General features: G+C 53.4%; 1 protein-coding gene and 1 pseudogene across 1 annotated transcript in view; one reads left to right on the top strand and one right to left on the bottom strand.

The window, feature by feature from the left end:
* The window catches only part of ARHGAP27 (Rho GTPase activating protein 27), a 16,157-nt gene extending 15,607 nt beyond the window's left edge, over window positions 1-550 (top strand). Inside the window, exon 14 of the mRNA XM_045299471.1 lies at window positions 56-550. Coding sequence (XP_045155406.1) covers window positions 56-233 — 178 coding nt within the window. The 3' untranslated portion in view covers window positions 234-550. The remainder of the gene's footprint in view (window positions 1-55) is intronic.
* Window positions 551-10,800: 10,250 nt separating this feature from the next.
* LOC101651481 lies at window positions 10,801-13,408 on the bottom strand (annotated as a pseudogene).
* Between the last annotated feature and the right edge of the window lie 212 nt (window positions 13,409-13,620).

Raw genomic sequence — 13,620 nt, 5'->3', positions numbered from 1 at the left:
TGCCCGGCCTGCCCGCCCCGCCGGGCTCTGACCCCGTCCTGCCCCGCCCGCGCAGGGTGATCGAGCACCGCGAGCAGAACCGCATGTCCACCCAGAGCGTGGCCATCGTGTTCGGGCCCACGCTGCTGCGGCCGGAGGCGGAGGAGACCAGCATGCCCATGAGCATGGTGTTCCAGAACCAGGTGGTCGAGCTCATCCTGCAGCAGTGCTCCGACATCTTCCGGCCGCACTGACCGCGCCCACCACGCCTGGACTCTGCAGGCCTGCGCTCCCACCGCTTGCCGTTGTGCAGTCGACCCCTCTCCGGTCTGAGGATATGGCGAGCCTGAGGGAACCGTTGGAACCGTTGGCCGAATGTGATTTCTCTCTGGGCTGCTGCGGGGTTCGGTCCCATTCTTTACTACGGTGCCTGGGCTGGAATGCAAGGGGCAGGGTTTCGGGGCTTACCTGTAAACCACCCTAAACCCAAAGCCATGAGTGGATTCTGACTCAGAGGATAGGGTAGAACCGCCCCTTTGGGTTTCAGAGACTGTACATCTTTACAGGGGCAGACAGCCTCGTCTTTCTCCTGCCAAGGAGCTGAGGGGCTAGAACCGTTGACCTTGTGGTTAGAAGCCCAAGGCACAACCCCTATCGCTAGGGCAACCAACCGCAGGGTCCTCTGGAAGACTGGCTGCTGACCATTTTCTCCTTGGGGTTCTTCCCCTCTGCCCTCCCTCCCCTGTGCCCCACATGTTCTGTAAGGGTTCCTCCAGTTGCTAAACTTAGCATGGTGGGCAGTGGCATTTGACAGCCACCATCTCCACCCCTAGCCCTGCTGATGAAGGGAGGCTTTCTGTGACACAGTGGCTTGTGAAGCGTCCACTGGCCAGTCTGATTCCCGAGCAGGTTCTGCCCACCCACAGCCTCCTGGGGATATGAACCCAGCATCCTAGCCACCCCCGGCCCCAGCAGGACTGTGAAACAACCAAAGAAACTGAGCCCGTGGGTCCAGCTGGGCCAGGGGAGGGGCCCTGAAGGAAGGCAAAGGGCTGGGGGAGTTACTTTTTCCTTGGGGCAGCAGCCTTGCAGTGCCCAGACTGCCAAGCATGATACCCACCTTGCCATGAGGAGCTGTAGGAGACCTGCAGGGGACAGGCATTGGGAAAGGACTCGTGAGCCCTGGGGCAGCTGCGCCCGCCTCACACAAGCCACCTCCGTTTATAGATCTTGGGCCCCAACTCCACTCACTCCTTTATTCCACAAACAATATTTATTAGACATTTGCCTTCTCCCTGGATGAGCTCATTGTTTCTCATGGCCAATATTGGTTGTCTGCTACTGTGCTCTGGGGTGGAGAGGCAGCGCATGCTGCCTGCCCTGAGGGAGCTTACGGTCTGTCAGTGAGGCTGACCCATGTCCACCCCTCACTCCAGCAGGGGCGAGTGCACAAATGGAGGCCTCACCCTACGTGTACGTATTTAAAAGTTCTCAATCCAGCTAACACCTGTCGAATAAAATGTGTTCTAGTCTCCTACCTTGACGCTCGGACTCTCACAGGGACCTGGGAGGTTCTCACCAGCTGCCTTGGTTCTCCTGAATTCTACGCCGGTCCATGGTGCTGTGTAGGCGGTGCTGGCCCGGCCCCCTCCTCTCCTCACCGTCAGAGCCTTTCTGTCCTAAGGAGAAATTGGGGCACACCAATGTGGTCACTAGTCCGTACATGCCACCTGTCTACCCTCCCTGCAGCCACTGCCGCCTGGAGTCCACTCTTGGTCAAGCAGCCCTGGGCAGTTGGCTGCAGTCACGTGGGTTGGGAATTCTGGGATCCCAGGCATCCAGAGCATGGTCTCAGGATTCTTTACCTTGCAGGGGAGATAGAAGTTCTAGAATGTAATTTTCCCCAGGCAGGGGCCCCTCTCACCTAGGCCTGGGGATGGAGCTGAGCACACGTTAAACTGATGGCAGTCCAATACAGTTGTGGCACATGGTTCCTGGAAGATGTGTCACTGGGATGTGATTGGCCCCCCAGCGGCTTGTGGTTTCCCTGCAGAAGCCCTGTTTGAGGTCAGCACTAAGGCATGCAGCACCCACCAGGAACGCCGTTCAGGCTAGGGAAGCGCACACGCCTGAAAAGGGACTTCTTGCGAGGCAGGGATGTTGGAGAGGAGAGGAGAGCTCAGAGAGACAGTTGTGGCTGGAGCCAGAAAACCAGTGGGCACCGTGTGAGGCGATGCTGGAGCCATTGGAAGGGGACACTATGCGGGGCCTTGTGGATGGCTGGAGACAGCAGGCAGGAGGATCCCTGAGCAGAGCAGTTTTAGGAAGACTAGCTCCCCTATGGGACCTCGCTTCCATCCTAGGCTTCTGCCCTCGTCAAGGGCCTGGGCAGGAAGACAACAGCAGGCAGAGAAAGCCAAATTTTGTAAACGGGGTGGGAACTTAAGGGATCATCTGAGCCCAGTGAAGAGGCTCCTAGAGAGGCAATGTCCTAGCTGAGAGGTTGTGGCAGAGCCTGACCCAGAGTTTCATTGGTGGCCCCTGAAGGCATGTGGCATTCCACCCCAGCTCCACCCATATCACTGTAGTTTTGAGCGCAGCACCTGATCCACATGGTAGGTGCACAATGGTTGGGTTTTGAATGAATCGTTCGAGGAAAGCCACGTGTCCTACTAAGTTGAGCGATAGAAGCCCCCCCAAAAAACCAAACAAACAGTGACACTACCAACAGTGGAGGAGGGCTTGTCCCACCCCACCTCCTCTCAGCAGGCACCACGTATCCCTGCAGCCTGGAGCTTTCTGGAAGGTAATGGGAGCCCACCTGGTTGCTCAGTCCAAAAGACGTGGCCAAGCCTCGTGCCCTGGAGTAGATACATGGGTGGCCCTCCTTGAGACACCGTGTTCCTCTGTCCTTGCATCACGGGTCATCTCTTGCCACATCACCTGTTCATTTCTCAGCCCTTCTTCTACCCCATGGTCAGCCCCCCAGGGTTCTGGCCACAGTCCACTGCTCTGTCTTCCCTGAGGACACTCAGAACATTCATCCACTTAGGGGACTCCGCCTCCAGGAGCCCCCAGCTTGCAGCCACATTGCCTGGTGGGTGGCAAGGTGCGTGGGGCGTGCCATCCTTTGACTTTCCAGAGCTCTAGGGCAGCCTGTTCTCCAGCCCGGGGCCATTGAGTCAGTCCCAGGGACACTACAGTATATGGCATTCAGGTGTGTCCATCTCAGGTGTGAGCTGCAGCAGTGGAAGAGCGCCCCCTTGGGGACAAGAGAAGGAACCTATTTGCAGAACAACCGAGAGCCTGCCGGGCAGGACAGGGCCTTCCAGGTCCAGTCTCCCAGGTTCTGGGCCAGCGGAGAGTGGGGGTCCTCCTGTGCTGCCAGCCTAGAGGACAGCTAGGTTCCCAGAGCAGGTCAGCGAGTTCCCCTCCCCAGACAGGAGGCCCGGCTCTGGAGGCTGTAGGGCCTGCCGGGAGAGTGGACGGCAGGTTCCACGGTCCATCAGGTTGTGGGGTGGAGACAAGCAGGTGGATAGAATGGTAGGTAGGCTTTAGCATTTCTTATTTGAATACACTTTGTTAAGAAAGAAGAATTAAGGAACTGCAAACATGCCCAGGAGATCAAATTCCCCCAGCGAGGACAATTTGCATCGCTGTCGTACTGGCTCCAAGCCAGGGCCCTGAGGGGTGCTGCATGATGACCCAGACTACAGCCCGGACTTGGCCTCACCATTGCTTGGCCCACGCTCCTCCCTTTCGTATGACGCTGCGTAGCATTTCACGACATGTGAATGTGCACAACCACCATCACGGCCTAGATCGCCAACTGCCCCGCCCTCCCCTGCCCTAATTCCTGACACCTTACCTGTCCCCCTTCTCTGATTTTTGTCATTTTGAGAATGTCCTATAGATGGACTCAACTTGAGATTGGATCGATTCTGAGGCACAGCGACCCTATAGGACTGGGTGGAACCTGACCCCTGTGGGTTCTGAGACTAACTCTTTATGGGAGTAGAAGGCCTTGCCTTTTTCCCGAGGAGTAACTGGAGGTCTCGAACTGCTAACCTCCTGGTTAGGCAGCCCAATGGGTAAACACCACAAGTCACCAGGGCTCCTAATGTAGGCATGCCTTTAAAGAGATCCACCACGCATGAGGGACGGAGGAAAAGAGACTGGTTAAGAAGCTGATGGAGTCCATGCAATTATCAGTCAAACACCCCACACTGCCTCCCTCTTGTGCTCAGAGCTTGAGAGTCCAGAGCAGCGGTTCTCAACCTTCCTCCCGCCGCGACCCTTTCGTACAGGTCCTCATGTGGTGTGACCCCCAACCATCACATGATTTTCGTTGCTGCTTCATCACTGTCATTTTACTACTGTGATGAATCGTCATGTAAATATCTGATATGCAGGATGTATTTTCATTGTTACCAACTGAACATCATTAGAGCATAGTGATGAATCACAAAAACAGTATGTCATATATTGTGAAATATTTATTTCTAATTAAAAATAAATGAAATTTTGTCTTGAAGCAGTGCGAAGGTTGAGATGGCGACTTTCTCGCCAGATCAGAAATACGTGTTTTCCCATGGTCTTAGACCCTGTGAAAGGGTCGTTGGACCCCCGCTCCCAAAGGGGTCGCGACCCACAGGTTGAGAACCACTGGGCTAGAGGCTGATCTGCCAGTAGGGGGCGCCAGAGGGCTTCTGCGGAAGAGCCGTTCCCAGCAAGAAGCTCGGAAGGGAACCCCAGGGGCATTTTAGGTCACTGGCCTGGGGGTGTGAGGAGCCCTGCTGCCTTAGTGGATTAGGCTTTGCCCGCTCACTGCAAAATCAGCAGTTCGAAACCCTCAGCCGCTTCAGGGACAAAAAAATGAGGCTTTCTACTCCCATAGAGTTAGTCTCAGAAACCCACAAGGGCAGTTCTACCCTAAGGTCACTGTTTTTGGTCTGGTGCCTGCGGACAAGAGAACCTGCCAGGGGGAGCAGAGGGGCGAGCTCTGGCCTTTGGTCAGCCCAGGGTGCCCCAGGAGCATCGCTGAGACTGTAGGCCTGGGCCTTAGCTCTCTGCTCATCCACCCTTCCCCAGCCCCAGCAACTGCCCTGGTTTCCCACACCCCGACTACGGCCCGGTAACCCGACTCCTAGGAATGGTTCCATCAGTGAGTGTGTATGCCACAAAAGGCATGGGCCACGAGTGTCTGTGGCAGCTTTGCTCATAATTGCCCAACTAAAAACAATCTGTACGTCCATCCACTGTAGAATGGACAGATGGATTGTGGTATATTCAGTCAATGGGATATTATCTGTACACAAGGGAAGAGGACATTCAACTACACAAACACTGAACAACAGCACAAGGCAGCCACCAAAAGAGCATTCAGTGTGGTTCCCTTGATGTGGATTTCAAAAGCAGCGAACTGATGCTGTGGAAGCTCAGATAGTGGCTCCTCCGAGGGGCGGTGCCCGGTGGGGTCACAAAAGGGACTGTGGAGGACTCATATTGTTTTTGACTAGGGTGACCGTTATACACATGTATGTGATTTGTAACACACCAATCATGAAGTTGGTCTGTGTACTTATTCATGTATTTGTTATACATCAAGAAAAATGCTTATTGTATAATTCTCCGTGATCTGATTGAAGTATTCAACTATTGAATTATATGATATGCAAATTACTTGCCACTAAAACTGTTGGTGGGGAAAAGGAAAAAGGCTTAAGCTTACATTTTAAAGAAGTGAATTGATTTGAAGGCACGCATTAAGAAAATGAAAGGTCGAGGGCGGGACTGCCCTCTTGAAAGCAGAGTATATAAATGACAAGCGTTTGAGGAACTGTGCCCTCTAAGGTCAAGTCCAAACCACCATCTCTGGCTCGGTAGCCCCTGGCGCACGTTATGGGGAAGTTCGGTGTGGTGGCTGTTAGGAGCGCAGACTTGGGAGCCTAGTGAACCTGAGTTTGAATCTGAGCTCCACCGTGACTGTGGGATTTTAGACAAGTTGCCTCACCTCTCTGAGCACCACTTTCCAAAAAGACCCCACAAACTCACAGCCATGCACAGCGACTCTATGGGACAGGGTAGAACTGCCCCTGTGAGTCTCCAAGACGGTCACTCTTTACGAGAGGAGAAAGCCCCACTTCGCTCATCTATCAGTCACCTACAAAGGTGAGTGGTCGCATGCAGGATGCCTACTCGCTCGCACCTTTCTCCATCCCTAGTGTCTGTGCAGGCTGTTCCCACTGCCGTCTGGTGATCACACCATCGTCTTTCAATGCCCAGCTCAGGCAGCATCTCTTTTGTGATATGTCGCCCCAGGGGAGATAAATCCCATCTCCCCTATGTCATCCCACCCAGGAACATGCACACACCCAGGGCCATCACATCCTGCTTGGACTATTTATCTCACCTGTGAGTTCGTGTAGTGGTTACCGTCTCCCTTGGCTCATCAAAGAAGGCTCTCAAGGGAAGAAAGAGGGACTCTCATGTCCCTGGAGCGTTTGGGAAGGGCTGGTCCCTTCGGCACACTCATAAGGACATCGGCTGCGTAGTCCTATCTTCAGGACCGTTCACCTCGATGGAGAACTAGGATCACGAGCTGTGTTGTGGGCAAGGGATGATATCACTGTGACGTCAGCCTCAAAGGTTAGGGATGTCCCCAAAGTCATCCCACTTCCCTTTACGACCCTACATGGATAGGTCACCTACAAGGCTGTCTCCAACTTCGACTTCGCCTTCTGGGGGGGAGTGGGTTCCCTAAGCCAAACACACTGGCTGCGGGCGAGAACGAGGCTTTGTTTTGAACATTGGCAAACCACCAGCAAGCCAGGGGAAGAGTGGGAGCCCCTTGTTGAAAGGTGACTTCACAGACCGAGCCCACGGCTCCCATCAGGGTTTGGTATATTGGGTTGTCTCCTATCAGCATGAGAGGCGCTTTTGATCCGTTTGAAACCTGTGCTGTCCACCAAGATCTGGTCCCCCAAAGCCTGCCCCTTCACGCCACTCCCCAGCACCCCACGGTCTCCCCAAATACGCAGGCCCTGAGACGTGACCAGACCTTTGCCCATGCTGCTCCCTCCTGGTGTGCGCTCCCTTAGCCTGATGGAATCCAACCCACAATCCTCACTTATTGACCCTGTGCTGGTTGGGATGACGGAAAAGGCTGGAATCTGTGTCTTCCCATCTGCTATATGGACACAGATCCAGAGGGAAATTCCCGGTTTAGAGTGGTGAGGACAGTGGAGCATGCGGAAAGCGAGGGCGGGGGGAGCCTGGGGAAAAGGCATGAGACTTGAGGGTGGCCAGGGAGGCTTCATGGAGGAGGCGAATGTCTTAATGCCTGGCGGCTTTGCTCTCCGACAACCTCACCGGACTAGAAGCCCAGCCCGGACTGAGACCTGGTGCTTGGTCCTCGGCTCTTTCCCGAACCCCTGAGGCGATGACAAGGGCGGAGCAGGTGCTCCCTCAACCGTCATGAAGGAACCGGGGAAGAGCTGGGTGATGCTGCAAGCAATGCGTGGAAACCGGCCCAGCTGCAGGCGTTCTTCAAGAGACAGCGGAGCGGGCCTGGGAACCAAGGCAGGTGGAAACAGCAGCATTCTTGAGGGGGATGAGGTGCAGCTGGAGTGGGGCAAGGAGTGCAGGGCTGGTCAGGGAAGGCTGCCTAGCAGACCCATTCCTCCTCTGTGTCCATATCCCCGGACACATTGAGACATGCCTTCATACCCTAAGTCCTGCATGGGGCATGAGCGAGTGCCAACTCTATGCCAGGACAGGCCAATTCCTAGACTCTTCTCCCATCCAGTGTCATGTTTGCACTCGCTGCAGTTCTGGAGAAAGGTCTCCATCACAGCAACTGCTCATGCGCCCTCCCAGCCAGCCATGCACGTGGTGGTGGTGGCACCCTTAACAACGTTTACCGAACATGGGGGAGGGAGCTGCGGTCGGTGTGAGAGATGAAAAGAATAACAATGTACAATCTATGGGGGGTGGGGGTGGGGTTATGAGGGTGGGGAGGGGAAGGATAAAAGAGCTGATATCAAGGGCTCAATAAAAAATAAATGTCTAGAAAAGAATGAGGGCAACATAATGTACAAACGTGCCTGGTTCGATTGATGTATGAATTGTGATAAGAGTTGTACGAGCCCCCAATACAATGATTTAAAACCACCAGCACCAACAAGTGTTTATCGAGTGGCTCGCATATAATTAGGAGCCCTGCTCGCGTAGTGCGGGCACATTGGGCTGCCAACGGCAAGGTCAGCAGTTCCAAACCCCTAGCCACTCCGAGGGAGGAAGGCAGGGCTTTCTGCTCCCCTGAGGAGTCGCCCTCTCAGAGACCCAGAGGGGCAGTTCTGCCTTGTCCTGCAGAGTCGCTCTGAGTCAGCGTCGCCTCAGTGGCGGGAGTTGTTTGGCTTGGTTGGGTTTGGGGCGTCCTAAGTGTCAGATCCTGTAACGGGAGCGAGGCCGAGGCCCGGCTCACCAGGAGCCTACGGAATCAAGGCAGGGGCAGGAGATAACCCGCCAACAAAGCAGCAAGATCATTTAGATGATATGTGCTATGAAAAAATGTTGCACAAACCGTGATGTGCCAGGGCTGGCATCAGGGAGGGGAAGCCTGGCGGGTCTGGGGGCAGGCTCTCTGAGAAGGTGGCACAGAAAGAGATTAACTGCTGGCATCCTGGGGTTTCCTTCTCTGCCGTCTTTCCTCATCTCAGAAAGTGACACTACCACCTACCCAGGATGTCTAAATCCTCCTTTCACCCCGCCTTCCCTGTCTCCCCACACCTGCTCAGGTCTGTTTTCAGCATGCGGTGCTGGGTGCTCACTGGAGGTAAAGAGGCGGCGAGGCAGCCTCGCTGTGAGTGTTTCAACAACTCCCTGCCTCTCTGGTGTGGGTCGGGGGCCAGTGGAGCCTTAGCTGCCTGCCGTGTGGTCGACAACCCTACCTTTGGTGAAGGGCGGCCCGGCAGGAGTGACAGCAAACACAGGGAACAAGAGCAGGAGTGGTTACGTAGCCAGAACGCGGACCAGGTTGTCTACTGAGCATGCTCCAAACCCAGCCTCTGAGGCAGGAAGGGGCGTTACACCTGGACTGGCCCATCTAGGCCAGGTGGGCTGAATTCAGCCAACGGGGTCAACCAGCACCGTTGACCAGGCCTCCCAGCAAGGGCCTTGAGAAGCCCTTTCCCACAGCTGCTCCTCCTCAGGCTGAGCTGCGGTTTCTCTGGCCTCAGGGTGCCCCTGTGGGTGTGAAGCACCCCAGGGTGCCTGTGTAAACCCTGAAACTTCTAATAGCCTTTGTAAAAACTCACTTGGGTCACAAAGCAGGCTTTCTCGTGTGAAGCCCAGGACGGAGGTATTGCTAAAGCATGAAACCTAAGAGTCGTTGTGAAAAAAGAGTTCAAATGGGGGCCGTGGACTCCGTGGGGGGACAGGAAGGGAGCAGGGAGAGTAGGGTGAGGAACAGAACTGGCCCTGTGGGCCTCTGAGAGCGGAACTCTTCATGAGTGTGGAAAGCCTTATCTTCCCCGTTCTCCGCAGCTGGTGGTTCGAACTACAGACCTTGAGATTAGCATAAGGTGACCAGATTTTCACATTGGTAAAGCAGAACAAAAGCAGGACACCATTGATAAAACTCATATCCTGGCGCAATAGCCACGTGGCAGCCGAAAACCGTCTACCCTAGCTTGTCGTGCATTCTTTCCAAAAATCGGGTCTTTTTTAAAACGCCGCGGGACGCAGGAAGAATTATCAAAAATCAGGACTGTCCCGCCCAAAGCGGGACGTCTGGTCACCTTACATTAGCATAACCCACGCCACCCAGCCCATGAGTCACCACACCACCGGGGACCCTTGAACAGTCAGTCCTTCTTCTGGGTAGATGCCCTGGTCAGTTCTGACACATACCAACCGTCTGTCCAACAGATAAGACGCTGCCCGCCCTTCATCCTCACGACTCTTCGTGTGTCTGAGCCCGTCGATGCAGCCGCTGTGCCAATTATCCCGGTCGGGCCCTCCTCTCCTTGGCTGACCCTCTCCTGGACCAGCCATCCATGACGTCCCTCTCCAGGTCTTTCCTGGCAACGGGAGATGCAGCCTTGCTATCCTTGCCTGAGTAGCATTCTGGCTTTACTTCTTGGAAGACAGGTTCGTTGGTTCTTTTAATAATTCATGGGACTCTCAACACTCTTCACCAGCACCGTGATTCAAACGCGCCGATTCTTGTTCTGTCTGCCTTGTTCAATGTCCAACTTTCTCATGCCTCTGAGGCCATTGAAAACACCATGGCTTGGGTCAGGGGCTCCCTAGTGCTCAAAGTTCCTCCCGGCTTTTCAACACGTTAAAGAGGTCTTCTGAAGCATATTTACCCATTTACCCTTGATCGCCTGACCGCTGTGTCCATAGCACTGATTGTGGGTCCAAGCAAGAGAAATCCTTGAGAGCTTCCATCTTTCCTCCATTTATCATGATGTTACCTCTTGGTCCAGTTGTGAGAATTGTTTTTTATGGTGCCATGCAGTTGGAGCATCTTATACCCGGTGTGTGTTTATTGTAAACACCAGTGATGGATCAGGAAGCAGTCAACATTAAAATAAAAATCTAGTGGCATCACTGTTGAAGATAAGCCTGTTAACACGGGTGTATTTTCTGTCTTTCCCTCTCTACAGGCCATGCTCCGGAACACATATGACCGTGAACACCCCTCACACAGGTTAGAAACATCTGGCAAGGATTTTTTTTGCAGATGGGTGGCCCTCTCCAAAGATGGGTTGTTCCAGATGTTGCCCCCTTTTGGCCCTTGGAAATCATAAGAGTTCAGAGGTCAATGGTCCCCTTAGCTTTAAATTTCTTCGCAGACCGCTCACTTGCCCGAAGCTGGAACTTGCTCCCGTAAATGTAGGACACGAAGCCATCGATCTCTCTCCACGGTGAACAGAGTTGAGCTTGGGGATAACTCGCAGGCGGTCGTCTTGGGAGATAATCTTGAAGACGTGCTTTGTTTCCTGTAGCAGGAGCCCTGTTGCTCCCACGTAAGAGGGACACGGATTTTACGACTGAAATCATCGCACCACGAAGCTTGGCCTGGATCATCTGTGGCTGCGTCTCTGGCTTGAGACCTTTGCACAGGTCCCGGATGTATTGCTTCCAGAGGTCACGGACAGGGAGGAAAAGACTGTACCTCTGCTGTTCTGGCTTAACGTCGAAGAGCCGCAGCTCCCTCCTTTGCCGGGCAGAGAGGCCTTTGCATTTCTTGTTCTTCTCCCTGCGCTTCCGCCGTGTGAAGAACTCCAGCAGGACTGCCTTGTGCGGGGCAGGCTGCGCCTCAGGAAGGCCTCGGCTCTTCTTCACATGGAGTTGTCGTCCATTCTGAAGGCTGCAGTCCTGGATCTTCATCAGCAAGTGCTTCAAGTCCTCCTCACTTTCTGCAAGCACGGTTGTGTCATCTGCACCTCGCAGGTTGTCCATAAGCCTTCCTCCCATCCTGATGCCCCACTCTTCCTCATAGAATCCAGCTTCTCCGATGATTTGTTCAGCATGCAGATTGAATAAGCACGACGAGAGGATACAGCCCTGATGCAACTTGATTCCACACCATGCAGTGGTCCCTTTTTCTGTTCGCCCAACCGCCGCTTGATTCATGTCCAAGTTCTGCATGGGTACAATGAAGAGTTCCGGAATCCGTTCTCCCCAAGGGTACCCTTAGTTGGCTGGCATTCACACAGTTAAATGTCTCTGCAAATTCCATAAGACCCGATCAAACACCTTCCTGGTGTTCTCTGCGTTCAGTCAAGATCCATGACATCAGCAGGGATATCCCTTGTTCCACATCCTCGTCGGCATCTGGCCGGACTCTCTGACAGCTTCCCGTCAATGTACTGCTGCAACCATCGTCAGATGATCTGCAGCAACATTGCACTTGCATGTGGTATCAATTTTGTTGCTCTATAACGAGCGCATTCCGTTGGGTCTCCTTTCTTTGGAATAGGTACTGTTAGAGCCCTCGGGGAAGCGCTATACCTTGGTCCTTGGCTCCACGTGAGAAAGGATTCATGCGGAAGCCTGGTTTGTGATCGAGTGCGTGTACAGAGAAGAGAAGCAGGTTCAGGTTCTACAGTAACTGGAACTCAAGCCAGACAGAGTCCGCGGCACAGTTGCGGGACTGCAGCCCGGCCGTTCTGGACTGCAGCCCAGCTGTGCTACATTGTGTAGCAGCTGCTGGGAAAGAGAGCCCAGAGCAAAACCTCTGGCCTTTTCAGGGGCCCCTTTGGGAGGCGTGGTCGACAATACTGGTCAATCCCATTGGCTGAATCAAATTCAGATGGGCCAATCCAGGCGTAACGCCCACCTAGGTGTACCACCCCTTCCTGGCCAGAAGCTGGAACCTCTGAGCATGCGCAGTGGACGCCCCAGTACCTATGCTAGCTACCTAACAGTACGGTGGGATACAGACAGATTATTCCCCAGGTTGTCCCCCCATATTATATGCCAAACCTAAGACGCTGCTTGCTAACACATGGTCAATGTCTGTACACTTGGAGGTCAACTGCGTAGAGGTTATTCTCCCTCAGGGCTATCAGCCATTTAGAGCAATCAGACCCTATTTTCTGTCCTACCCTAGGTGGGGTCCACTCCCTGCTGATAAGGCTAGTGGATTGTTCCCCTGAAGGAGAACCCCAAAACAAGGTCAAGCCGACTCAAGAAGGGTCAAGGTTAGGCTGCCATCTTGAATCTAGGGTCCATTGTCACGTGTAACCCTAGTGCTTCCCCTTCCTGTTGCGTGTACACCCCTAGCTCATCCCCTTCCTGTTGCACATATGCCTATGGTACAACCCCTTCCTGTTACACATGTGGTTGCCTGTAATTAGGGGGGTTTGCATGCCCCCTAAGTGTATATAAGCTTTGGTTGGAAATATATTCTCTCTCTGTGCTGACCTGGCTGCTGAGAGCATGGCTGTCCCAGAGGTGAGCAATTTCATGCCTTATCTTGTCTGATGTCTCTTCAATGTTACCCCTCAATTACACACCGCCCCTTGAATCCGTTCGATTGTGGGGGCTGGTACCCCACAGGTACAAATATGGATCTCTTCCCTCAGTTAGCCAGGGAGCTGCTTCCTCAATTTCTTGGCATAGACAGTGAAGTCTTCCAGCGCTTCACCAGCTTGTTGAAACATTTCCACTGGTATTCCATCCATTCCGGGAGCCTTGTTTTGGGCTAAAGTTTTAGTGCCCGTTGGGTCTTGCTAACTCCAGAAATGGTGGAATTTCAACTGGTTCTTTCTTCTTTTCTCTCTCTCCATTTTATATATAAACTCATGTAGGAGACACTTCCATAGTTAAGTAGCTTTTAAAACGTTACATATACATCATCACAATCAGCTCTAGTGCACCCCCCTCCCACATTATCCCTCACCCTGTCCCTCATCCCCGATAAATTATTACATCAGTTATTGTCTCTATGCATCCACTCCTTCTGTTTCATAAACTGGGAATATAACAGGAATAATAAAAGACAAAAGCAAGACAGAAAACAATTTTAATAAAATAAAAAGGAAGAAAGAAAAGACCACTGGCAATATTAAACTAAGCCAGAGAGAAGTTTTCTGCTGTGAAACAAGCGAGCAGCATTTAAACCTG

This window comes from Echinops telfairi, unplaced genomic scaffold (genome assembly GCF_000313985.2).
Source record: "Echinops telfairi isolate 266 unplaced genomic scaffold, ASM31398v2 ScPeMD7_7458;HRSCAF=8496, whole genome shotgun sequence".
Taxonomy (NCBI): domain Eukaryota; kingdom Metazoa; phylum Chordata; class Mammalia; order Afrosoricida; family Tenrecidae; genus Echinops; species Echinops telfairi.
Note: the sequence above shows the minus strand (reverse complement) of the source record. Positions and strands in the feature narration are given on the sequence as shown.